This window comes from Debaryomyces fabryi, assembly GCF_001447935.2.
Source record: "Debaryomyces fabryi strain CBS 789 chromosome Unknown contig00074, whole genome shotgun sequence".
In the NCBI taxonomy this organism is placed as follows: domain Eukaryota; kingdom Fungi; phylum Ascomycota; class Pichiomycetes; order Serinales; family Debaryomycetaceae; genus Debaryomyces; species Debaryomyces fabryi.
In genome coordinates, this window is record NW_015385500.1 from 40,415 (window position 1) to 51,670 (window position 11,256).

General features: G+C 33.1%; 7 protein-coding genes across 7 annotated transcripts; 5 read left to right on the plus strand and 2 right to left on the minus strand.

The window, feature by feature from the left end:
* Positions 1-82: 82 nt before the first annotated feature.
* AC631_03453 (DODA-type extradiol aromatic ring-opening family dioxygenase) lies at positions 83-937 on the plus strand (the record flags this gene model as incomplete). The annotated part of the gene is made up of 1 exon (XM_015612282.1): positions 83-937. One exon carries the CDS (start codon positions 83-85, stop codon positions 935-937), a length of 855 nt encoding a protein of 284 aa, XP_015466906.1.
* A 668-nt stretch (positions 938-1,605) lies between these two features.
* AC631_03454 (uncharacterized protein) lies at positions 1,606-2,019 on the minus strand (the record flags this gene model as incomplete). Its single annotated transcript, XM_015612283.1, has 1 exon — positions 1,606-2,019. The coding sequence occupies one exon, from the start codon at positions 2,017-2,019 to the stop codon at positions 1,606-1,608; it is 414 nt and encodes a 137-aa protein (XP_015466907.1).
* A 1,590-nt stretch (positions 2,020-3,609) lies between these two features.
* On the plus strand, positions 3,610-4,656 carry AC631_03455 (aldo/keto reductase; the record flags this gene model as incomplete). Its single annotated transcript, XM_015612284.1, has 1 exon — positions 3,610-4,656. One exon carries the CDS (start codon positions 3,610-3,612, stop codon positions 4,654-4,656), a length of 1,047 nt encoding a protein of 348 aa, XP_015466908.1.
* A 722-nt stretch (positions 4,657-5,378) lies between these two features.
* AC631_03456 (uncharacterized protein) lies at positions 5,379-6,605 on the plus strand (the record flags this gene model as incomplete). The annotated part of the gene is made up of 1 exon (XM_015612285.1): positions 5,379-6,605. The coding sequence occupies one exon, from the start codon at positions 5,379-5,381 to the stop codon at positions 6,603-6,605; it is 1,227 nt and encodes a 408-aa protein (XP_015466909.1).
* Positions 6,606-7,549: 944 nt separating this feature from the next.
* On the minus strand, positions 7,550-7,897 carry AC631_03457 (uncharacterized protein; the record flags this gene model as incomplete). The annotated part of the gene is made up of 1 exon (XM_015612286.1): positions 7,550-7,897. The coding sequence occupies one exon, from the start codon at positions 7,895-7,897 to the stop codon at positions 7,550-7,552; it is 348 nt and encodes a 115-aa protein (XP_015466910.1).
* A 768-nt stretch (positions 7,898-8,665) lies between these two features.
* AC631_03458 (fumarylacetoacetate hydrolase family protein) lies at positions 8,666-9,535 on the plus strand (the record flags this gene model as incomplete). The annotated part of the gene is made up of 1 exon (XM_015612287.1): positions 8,666-9,535. The coding sequence occupies one exon, from the start codon at positions 8,666-8,668 to the stop codon at positions 9,533-9,535; it is 870 nt and encodes a 289-aa protein (XP_015466911.1).
* A 359-nt stretch (positions 9,536-9,894) lies between these two features.
* AC631_03459 (uncharacterized protein) lies at positions 9,895-10,101 on the plus strand (the record flags this gene model as incomplete). Its single annotated transcript, XM_015612288.1, has 1 exon — positions 9,895-10,101. The coding sequence occupies one exon, from the start codon at positions 9,895-9,897 to the stop codon at positions 10,099-10,101; it is 207 nt and encodes a 68-aa protein (XP_015466912.1).
* Between the last annotated feature and the right edge of the window lie 1,155 nt (positions 10,102-11,256).

Sequence of the window (11,256 nt, forward strand, 5' to 3'; positions counted from 1 at the left end):
CGCCACATATTCCGAAAATTTTCTCATATAAACTCATATAAGCGTCAAAGAAATCCCAGAAATATAGATCACTAACATAAGGATGGATTATAATAATAAAGATTTTCCTATTTTATTTGTCTCTCATGGTTCTACTATGATGCTTGGCGAGGAGTCTGTTGTTAGTAGAGATTGGGAAGAACAAGGAAGGAATGCTGAAAGGAATGGCGTTCAGGGTGTAATTATATTGGGTGCTCATTGGGAAAAGACTGGTCAAAATCTTGTTCACGTATCTATCAAGGAGCCACCAGGAATGAATCCAATTTCATGGGTGGCAAAAGAAAAATATGAAAATTATCGTATCAATTGCAGCAAGGATCTAGGTACAACGGTTGGAAATATTCTTACAAATGGAGGAATAAATGTTGTATTAGATGATACAGATGACTGGATTCATGACTCATTAATTCCTTTAAAGTGGATGTTTCCAAAAAAGTGCCCTCCTGTTACACTTCTATCAATAAATTCAAAATATGATGCTGCGTTTCACGCCAAAATTGGTAAGTTATTATCGCACTTAAGATCGCAAAAGATTTTGTTGATAGGTACAGGTGGCGCAGTTCATAACTTATATAGAAACTATTGGCCGCAAATTGTGATTCATAGGAATAATTTTGCTCAGGAAGTACCACCAGATCAGTGGGCTCTTGATTTCAGAGATTACTTTTATGATGCTATCCATACGAATCCTTGTACCGGGAAAGCAAGTATAAGAGAGGGTGTTTTAAGATTAATGCATAACCCAAGGTTTAGGGATGCTCATGGTACAGATGACCATTACATGTCGGCTTGTTTTGTTGCTGGTGCTTCTAAAGAAAGAGAAGTTGGATATTTGACAAGTGAAGTGTGGGAACTTCAAAATATGGGAAACTCTCAATACATTATCGGTTCTTGGTGAATAGTTTTTTTTTTACATATTATATTTTATTTTAGTATTATTTTAAGGTAGCACGAACTGGTTAACTTTAAAAGAAAATAAGCACCTTTTCAAAATAACTTTGTAAACTTTTTATAAATCACTTTTTGAAGCTTAAATGACTATGATGTTAATTTGAATTACTTTTATCAACTACAATTGTATACTAGCGTAGCGTAGGGTTATAATATATCCTCTAATTACAATTGATATTTTGCAAATCTGTTAATTTAAAATTTACAAAGGGTACATTAATCAATATCATGCATATTTTAATATGCGTGTGGCCGAATAGATTGCATAGGATTTTATTCATCTTTATTTGAAGTACTATAACAACTTTTCTTTTAGCAAAGACTTAGACTAGTGGCGAATGTGAAATTTCATTCCAGATGATTAAATAGGACTCCTATTAATGAAAATTATAACTTTCTAAAAGAAATAAAATACGAGAGGAACTAGCATCAAATAAATATGGACTTTTGTTATAGCAGCAGTTGAAGTTTACATATCTGGCATTTGTAATAAGTCTAAAAGCCTTAGAATTTTATATTGTCTTATTTACTCAATATAGTTCTAATAAAGTATTAATTCAGAAATTATGAAATATAATCTGGAAAATAAAGAATGATACAAGGAGAACAACTATATTAGAAACTCCTGTTGGCCATACTGGTTTTTTTTTCAATATCAGGATAGTAACATTTAGCAACAGCTTTTGGTATATCACTATAAGAAATATTATAAGTTAGCGCTGAATTAAAAACAGCTGCGCTCGAATCCCCTCCCGCCAAACATTTGGAATTTAATATACTTATAGAATTATTATTGACCTCAATACTGGTGAACCTTGGATCTGTATCAACGGTTTTATTTTTAATATAATCTTTATAGTAATTAGGAAAGAAACACAGGCCAATTGTATTTGGAATCTCTTCATATGAGATATTCGTTAAATTTTTTTCAACATATCCGTCTTCAACTTGGCAATTAGCATTCAAAATACTTATGCTAGTATCTGTATAGCTAATACCTGTGTAATTGACTGGACCCGCTGGTTGCATATTGCTTTATTATTAACTGTGAAAATTTTTTTACCAGATCGTCGCTTCTGAATAATTGTGTTCCTAAAAATAAAATAGAAGACGTCCGGGTACCATACAGTGCTGATGAGTTGATTTACGAGCAAGAGAGGGCTTAGTTGATTGTTATAGAGGTAAAGTAGGATAACTGCATAATCAGTTGCAATTCATAATACTTTTACTATTTTTTATTCAAGTTCTGGGTGAATTTTTATTCACTACTATGCTCTTGTTGAATTTTAATTACGATTCTTTTTCTGACAAGAATATAAGCTATGTATTGAATGAACATTAGTTAGCACGCTAGTTGATTATTAAGTATTATTTTCTACTATTTCTCTTTATTCCTAAATATCCTGAAGCTCGATAAGACACTTCAAGACTTTGCTTGCTACTTGAAAAGTTTTACTATAGTTAAGAAAATAATTTTTTCATTAATATATGTGCAATCCTACCTTTCATAAAAGATCATCGTAATTGGGAATATATTGGCTTAGATTCATCAAAGATAAGGAAGTTTAGAAACGGTCATTAAATTGAAAAAAAATGCAGTATTTGTACATTTATGTAGGCAATACATGAAATATAGTCTTAAGCATTAAATATTAAAAACATAGATTCCAAAACATTTTATAGGCAGCGAAGCAGATAGCTTAGAATAAGATATGATACTATAATTCCCAATTTTCTGACCCTCATCTTGCATATATATATATATATATATATACAGATAAGATAAAAAAAATTATAAACTTAAAATATGAGATAATTGTATCCAATTAGAGTTGAAAAATATTAGGGAACATGAAGTATTTATTAGTTAAGTTCATATTTTGTTAAATCTTTTTCATGGAATGAAGCTTTAGTCAAATCGCTACAAAATAAAATATGTTGCTGCTTGATTTTTGTGTGGAAATATTATTTTGGTGAATTCAAATGGGCCGTCTGATGAAAGTTTTGCTGCAGGTTATTCTGGTGGGTATAAGCCAGTTGATGCTTGGTACGGCGAAATTAAAGAGTATGACTTCGATAAGCCTGGGTATAATGAATCCACGGAACATTTTACTCAACCTATATGAAATCAACAAGTAAAGTTGGAAATATTAATCAATATAAGCACTTCTCACATTATCACCACGTAAAATACAATCTGAACTTAATTGTTAAATACACTTTAAAATCATCAACCATAACTTTATCTTTTAACTAAAGTGGTTAGGGTTACATTTGTTTTAATTCCACTGAAATAAATATTTAAGAAATAAGAATCATAATCAATACATTCTATTTCATAAGCCTTGAATGAAGATACTGCTCATTTAAACTTTCATATGCTCACCAGCACTTCATAAAATGGAAACAATTCCGAATAAATACAATTCGCAGGCCTGATTTTAAATCCCTTAAATCCGCTATCTCCAATAATTCCAGTTGATCATTTAATCACTTAACTACGCTATGTCCAATAATTCCAGTTACTCATTTTTATTCAAATATAAATAGTTCCCCAAGTCGCGATTCGACTAAAGGGTTCAATTTAAAACAGAACAATTTATCAATATCAAAAGGGAAATGAGCAAAGTGGAATATCAGAAACTAGGTGCTTCAGGCTTATCTATTTCCCCTATTATTATAGGTTGTATGACATTTGGAAAACATCTAAATTGGTGTATTGACGAAGAAGAAAATGTTATGGAAATTTTGAAGAGGTGTTATGACAATGGTTTAAGAACATTTGATACCGCAGATGTCTATTCGAACGGTGCATCGGAAATTCTTTTAGGTAAGTTTATCAAGAAGTACAATATACCAAGAGAAAGAATCGTGATTTTGACGAAAGTTTGGGGTGCGATGGACTATAACGATCCGGACTTTAACGCACATAATTTGGGCAGTGATAAATATCCTGAAATCAACTACGTTAATTCTAAAGGGTTGTCCAGGAAACATATCCTTAATGCGGTTGAGCATTCCGTCAAGAATTTGGGCACTTATATCGACGTATACCAAATTCATAGATTAGATCACAGTACCCCAAAGGATGAGATTATGAAAGCGTTACATGATGTTGTTGAAGGAGGAAAAGTGAGATATTTAGGAGCATCTTCAATGAAAGCTGTTGAATTCGCGCAATTGCAATTTATTGCTGAAAAAAATGGCTGGACAAAGTTTATTAGTATGCAGAATTATTACAACCTTTTGTACCGTGAGGAAGAGCGAGAAATGATTCCTTTTTGCAAAGAGAACGACTTCGGGAAGATTGCAATCATTCCTTGGTCGCCTATTGCAATGGGCCTTCTCGCACGTCCTGTGTCTGCTGATGGAACTGAACGACTGAAAAAGGACCAAATATTTTCTCTAATGGGATTGAATAAACCAACCGAAGCAGATAAGGAGATCATATACAGGGTTCAAAAGATCGCAGAAAAGTACGAAGTAAGTATGGCTGCAGTAGCCACAAGATGGGTTCTAAGTAAGGGGGCAAACCCAATAGTTGGAGTTAATTCTTTGGAAAGAGTAGACGATTTTGTGAAAGCATTGAATTTCGAATTGACTGAAAGTGAAATTTCTCTGTTAGAAGAACCTTATGTTGCAAAGGCAACTCTTGCTATGTGGTGAATAATACTTTTACCTAGAATAAATACGGCGAAAACCTATAACCTGCCACTTTATGCAAACTGTTTAATCACACATAAAAAGTATGAATCGTTCTTGGTTTTCTTTAAAGAGTATTAGGACTTCATGATTCACAAAATTGTGATTTCTTTTTTTTTTATATACTTCCGAGAACAAATTTGAAAAATGATCTGTGAGTACTTTTTGGGAAATTAGGAAATTAGGAAATTTGAAACTTTTGCTTTAAACTGAACTCGGATTTATTGTTATTTTTAGTGTGCGACCTTTATAATATTATATATATATATTGATACCATATACGGAAAGTTGCAACTCATTATGAAACAAAGTAAAGAAAATGAGGTCAGTTCAACAGGCTAGTACTTTTACATCGCGCATATTGCTCTACTGTGTTCTAGCAAAGTAATATGCAAAAATTTTTCTTAATAGAACTGTATCTAAAAGTGGTCTTATAAAGATGGGTGGGTATTTTAACCATAATTTTGTGTGGAAGTTGGTCCCTTTACCCACTCCCCCCTCGTCCCCCCCCCCCATTTTTCGCACTTCTGATAAAGTACCCACTATTTCCCCCACCAAATAAAGTTGATTTTCCCAACGTTTCTCCATAACTCGTTACATGCCTCCGAGTATTTGACATAGTATTTAAACAATTGATTTTCAGAATGATTTAAGATTATTATTAAGTATCAAGTAATAAAAGAGAAATGTCAACACAGACATACTTAGATGAAATTAAAGATAAATTATATGGTGATTCCACAGTCGCAAAAATTTGGGGAGTTGCCTTGCCTGCTTTGAGCGAGCAAAAACCAAGGACTGAATTTCCTGACTACTCTAAAGGGAGTAGATATTCGACCAAAGATGTTGACTATTGGACTTCCGGCTTCTTCCCGGGTTCTCTTTATACATTAGTTGAGAGAAATGACAAATACCCTGACTACTTTCCTTCTGAAAAAATTCATCCAGTTAAATTAGAATATGCTGCCAGATGGTGGTCACATCCTTTGAAATCTAAAGCAACAAAGACAGATAATCATGATATAGGTTTTATGATGGAACCTTCTTTCAACAAAGAGCTTGAGCATAGTGGAGATAAGGAATGCAAGGATATACTCATTACTGCAGCAAATTCTCTTGCTACTAGATTTGACGATAAAGTTGGCTGCATTAGAAGCTGGGATGATTTCTTCGGTATATGGCCTTCTTCATATGAAAAAGAATTAATCGTTATTATTGATAACATGTGTAATTTAAATTTGTTATATCGTGGAGCCCAATTAAGTGGTGACTTGCGCTTATCTACAATTGCCACTACACATGCAGAAACAACTATGAAAAACCACTTCAGGGAGGACTGGTCGTCTTATCATGTTGTTGTTTATGATAGAGAAACAGGAAATGTATCAAAGAAGCATACTGCACAAGGTTATGCCGATGAATCACCTTGGGCAAGAGGCCAAGCTTGGGGAATATTAGGTTACGCTGAGGCATATTATTTTACTAAGAATCAAAAATTTTTAGACACTGCAAAAAGAATCGTTAAATATTACTTGTCCCAATTACCTGAAGATGGAGTTCCCCCATGGGACTTCCATGCTCCTGATAAACATATACGTGATGTGTCATCAGGTATGGCCGCTGCGTTTGGTATGCTTAAAATCTATGAATATACTAAAGAAGAACAATATTTAAATAGTGCATTGAAGCTTGTTTTCAATTGTACTAGACTCTGCTTTAATGAAAAATCAATTCTCCACGAGGACGGTACTGTTGATCTTGGTAATACAGATACTATCTTGAACGGATCAACCTTTAACAATAATCCAGATGCTCCAGAAGAACATAGAATGTCAGATCATGGTTTAGTTTATGCTGATTATTACTTTTTGATGATAGGGAACAAATTATTAGAATTAGGCCTTTACAAATAGATTTGATATTCGTAAATTCAAGTTAGTGCCTTTAATAAAATATACCCTATAAATTAGGTAAATGTTTATATTTCATATGAAGTACTTTTTTATCTCATTCCTCATTTATTGTAGAATAAACTGTAACTTAGATTTCAAGAGATAATTTTATGTATGTTAAATGTGTATCCTTTCCAAGTGAATATAAATCTAAAGAGAGAACTACTGATCATATTTGAGTTTTAACTCAACTCGTGTTGCACCATGTATATTTTCTTAGAAAACATACTAGATTTTAGACAATATTAATTCATCAAAGATTTTTAGTGAAGAGTAATAAGCTAATCATAAATGAGCATGTATGTTATTTGGAAAATGTTGATAAATACCTATTGCTGAGGTTCACTAGATTTTTCTTCTCACGATATGAATTATTATTAAAAAAATCAATTTTCAAGCCTCGCTCACCCGTTCCAAAACAGACTATATGAGAACAAAGCATGCACCGAAGTGCTTATTTAAAGATTAAAGTATCTATTATTGTCTTCCCTCATGCTATTTGGAGCTATCTTGATTAACTTCCATGTAACTAATAAACCACCCTTACCCGTAGACCCATAAACCACAGAACATTGTCTTTCAGTATCGGAAAATCGAATAGGTGTTTCCCTTCGTCTGGAAGCATCTTTAAAACATTTTCATTTTCTTCAAATGAAAACAAGAGTTCTGCTCTGCGATGAACTGCAATTGGGCAAATTCTATAACTTTCATTGAAGAAGCTCCTAAATATCTTACATGTCCCATTTCAACGACGTCATGTAATGCTTTCATTATTTCCTTTTTAGGCGTATAATGATCAAACCTGTGTACTTGCAACACATCAATATAAGTCTCCAATCTCTTGGCAGAACTTGCAACAGCAGTATGAATATATTTTCGTGACAACCCTCGGGAATTTACGTAGTTTATCTCAGGATATTCGCTGTTCCACATTTGAATAGACTGAAATTGGAATCATTATAATCCATAGGTGAATATACTTTTGTGAGAATTACAATTCTTTCTCTTGGAATGTTATATTTCTTGATAAATTTACCTAAAAGAATTTCAGATTTGCCATTCGAATATACATCAGCTGTATCAAAAGTTATCAAGCCATTATCGTAAAATTTCTCTAAAATGTTCATACTTGTTTCTTCGTCATCAATAACCCATGAGTGGTAATCCTTACTGCCGAAAGTCATATAGCCTACGATAATAGGTGAAATTGATAATCCCGACGCACCTAATTTTTGGTGTGCAAATTTGTCCATTGTTATAAATAAATATATAGTCATATTTGGATACATGAAACCATTATTAAGTGCTTCTTTTATATTAAGCTCTTGCAATTAGTGGAAATAAAGGAGCCATCGGTAATAGCGCGAAGAAGCTCGCATTACAGAGAACGAACAAACCCCAGATTATACTTCACACGTTTATATATCAAGAGGAAGATAGTGGGTATTGGCTAATGTACATAAAACGACTAGGTAATTCAATATCTTTTTATTGGGACTGGATATCGATTTGATATTGAGATTACCAAATTCAACTCAGAAGTATTTTCAGTAACAGATCCTTCATAGAGAGTTTAATTTTTCTCTGATCGCCCACCTATCCCAGACCTCATCACTGAAACAGGTGACTCTACTATTATCCTAAGCGATTACATTTTTTCCTAAGAAATTTACATGATGTATTGATATGTGTTGACAATTTTTTATAAATGATCTATATTTGTAATGGATTCACATTAGCCTACGTGTAACACAATACTTCGATGTCGATTATAATGATGCTTGAATGATCCTTTGCTAACAATTTGACGCACCCTTACGCTTGATTTCGCGACCCCCCACCAGCGATATCCCCACCATATTTGTTTCCCCCTTTATGCCAGTAATGATATACCCAGAAATTTTGGTATATAAATCTTATAACTCCTGTGAATTAATCTATTTTCAATTAACCTATATTCAATTTACTATATATATATATATATATTAAATTAAATTTAGACATAAAGTATTAGGTTAAAAATGTCGGATTGGAACAGATTAATTAGATTTGAGGCTAATGACGGCAAAATTTATAGAGGAGACGCAATAGTTTCAGATTCGGATTATGACATTGGTAAACAATTTGCTGAAGGGAAAACCATCAAAGCCAGGGTCGTGGTTGGTAGTAATATCTTTACTGACGCCAAGGTGAGTGACGAGGTATTGGAAGTTAAGAAATTATTGGGACCTCTTACTGCCGAGGATGTCCCTGTTGTTAAATGTATTGGAATGAATTACAAAGAACACCTAATGGGTATAATTGAGCCACCACCATATCCACAACTCTTTTATAAGCCACGCACGAGTGTCGCTGACCAGAATGAAGACATTCCAATCCCACTGTTTGCACAAAATACTTGTGATTATGAAGGTGAATTATGTGTTGTGATAGGAAAGACAGGTAAAAATATAAATGAGGAAGACTCATTGAGTTATGTTGCAGGATATGTTTCAGGAAATGATTTATCAGCTCGTGATTGGCAATACTTCCCAGAGTATGCTGGAAAAACACCACAATTGGGATTTTCTAAGAGTTTTGATAGATACGCACCTTTGGGACCAGCAATCGTTTCTTCTAAAATCATTAAAGATCCCCATGCACTTCAACTCCAAACTAGAATTAATGGCGACCTTCGTCAAAATTGTGGTACTGATGATCTTTTGTTTAATATTTCAAGAATCATTGCCTTTATTAGTCAAGAAACTACTTTAGAACAGGGAACAGTTATTATGACAGGTACTCCTAATGGGTGCGGAGGTATCGATGGAAAATACTTGAAAGATGGGGACCATGTAGAGATTACTATTGATCAAATCGGAACACTCTCTCATAATATTAAGTTCCTTTAAATACTAAATTTTTGAATGATTATATGTTTCGATTTATAATTTATGAGAATACATGTTTTCGTCTTTTATAAAATGGAAAGTTCTCTTGTTCATTACTAATATACATTACAATATATATGAATGAAAACTACTTTAAACTGGTCTATAAATGCTTAAATTATAAAATGGTTTCGCTGTCGAAAAATAGTGACAGCTCAAAATTGTGGGCTGTCGTTTTTTGGCATTGTTAACTCTCTGAATAAATAAATTCTAAGGTATGTTCGAATATAAATATACCATCAAGGAGAACGTAGAAAAAATAAATTAATATTTATGAGCTCTGTTCTAATGGTATGGAAGAACGTGCTTAGAAATTTCATATGGTGTTCAGTAGAAGTGCCACTATCTTCAAGGATTCGATAATGGTCGGTTTGATTATACAAGTCGTTGCAGGAATGCTCTCTGATCATACAAATAAGGGAATGTTGACAGACTCATACACAGCAATTTTGTTTCAAATAGATATATCTAGAAGCTTAGAAATCGTTAATCATAAAGTTATGGTCCTGACAACACAAAACGTATAGCTCTAAATTATAAAGTTTTGGATTGTCACTCATCGGGTCTTACGAGGAGAGGTTTGATTTCATTCATCTATGAGGTACTCAAAGTTAATGAGTTCCAACAAAATGAAGTCAAAAGTTTAAATACTATCTATAAATATATTCGTAAAACAGAGGAGTACTTGAAATTTGTGGACGGCCTAGCTAATAAAGTAGACGAATTTTACTAGAATAATTGCAGAACCTTCATCAAACAGTTGTGTGTTCTTGGATCATAGATTTTCCTTGTTCCCTTCAAACGTAATGATGTACAAAGTTTGTTTACTTTCATCTCTCAAACTTTCAAAGTGCAGAAAAAAGATGTGAAAAATTATATTAAAGAAGAAGTTTATAATACTGTTCAGTTGTTGTCAAAGTATTTGACCCTGAAAAGCAAAACGAGGCCATAACAATTACGTATTAAAAAAGCAAGATATGTTTGAAAATTGTAGAAAAGCTTATTTATGTGAAAAGCGAGCTTACAAAAAGCTAATATCCTATTTTAGGTTTAACAGCATTTACATTGCACAAGAGTTTGTATATGGGAGATTCTTTATCGGAAATCATTATCATGCATTGGGCCATTTATAATATTGAAATATTTGGATCAAAAAAGCAATACATTACCTTTGGATCAAGAAACCTACTATATCGCTAAAGAGAAGTTAGAAATAATACACTCTTATAACATAATACATGGAGATATAAACAGAAGAAATATTTTATATTCCAATGGAAACGTATATTTTATTGATTTTGGATACTCAGAATATTCAGATGACAGATTAGGCTCCAACCGAGTGAGTGCTAATCCAGAAAGGTGTAGGAGTGGGAACAGACAGTCGTGCAGAAGTTTTGGTCAGTCCATTCCAAGGAATAAGAAGAATTGGATGACGGGTTAGCAGACAATGTAGAATAGTATAGAAATATAGAAATATAGATACTGTGTAAGACAATGTGATCGTGATCAATCAGAACTAAAGCAAATGTTGAGTATTCCATCAATTGCGGTTTACCGAGTCCTTCTCTATCCACGATTGTGATATTGGAAGACTAGTGCACAATTTGTTGCAACTTTCCGAATGCGAATGCGAATATGGACTAGTTTTGACTATTGTGCGAACTATGAGGTATTCGGTG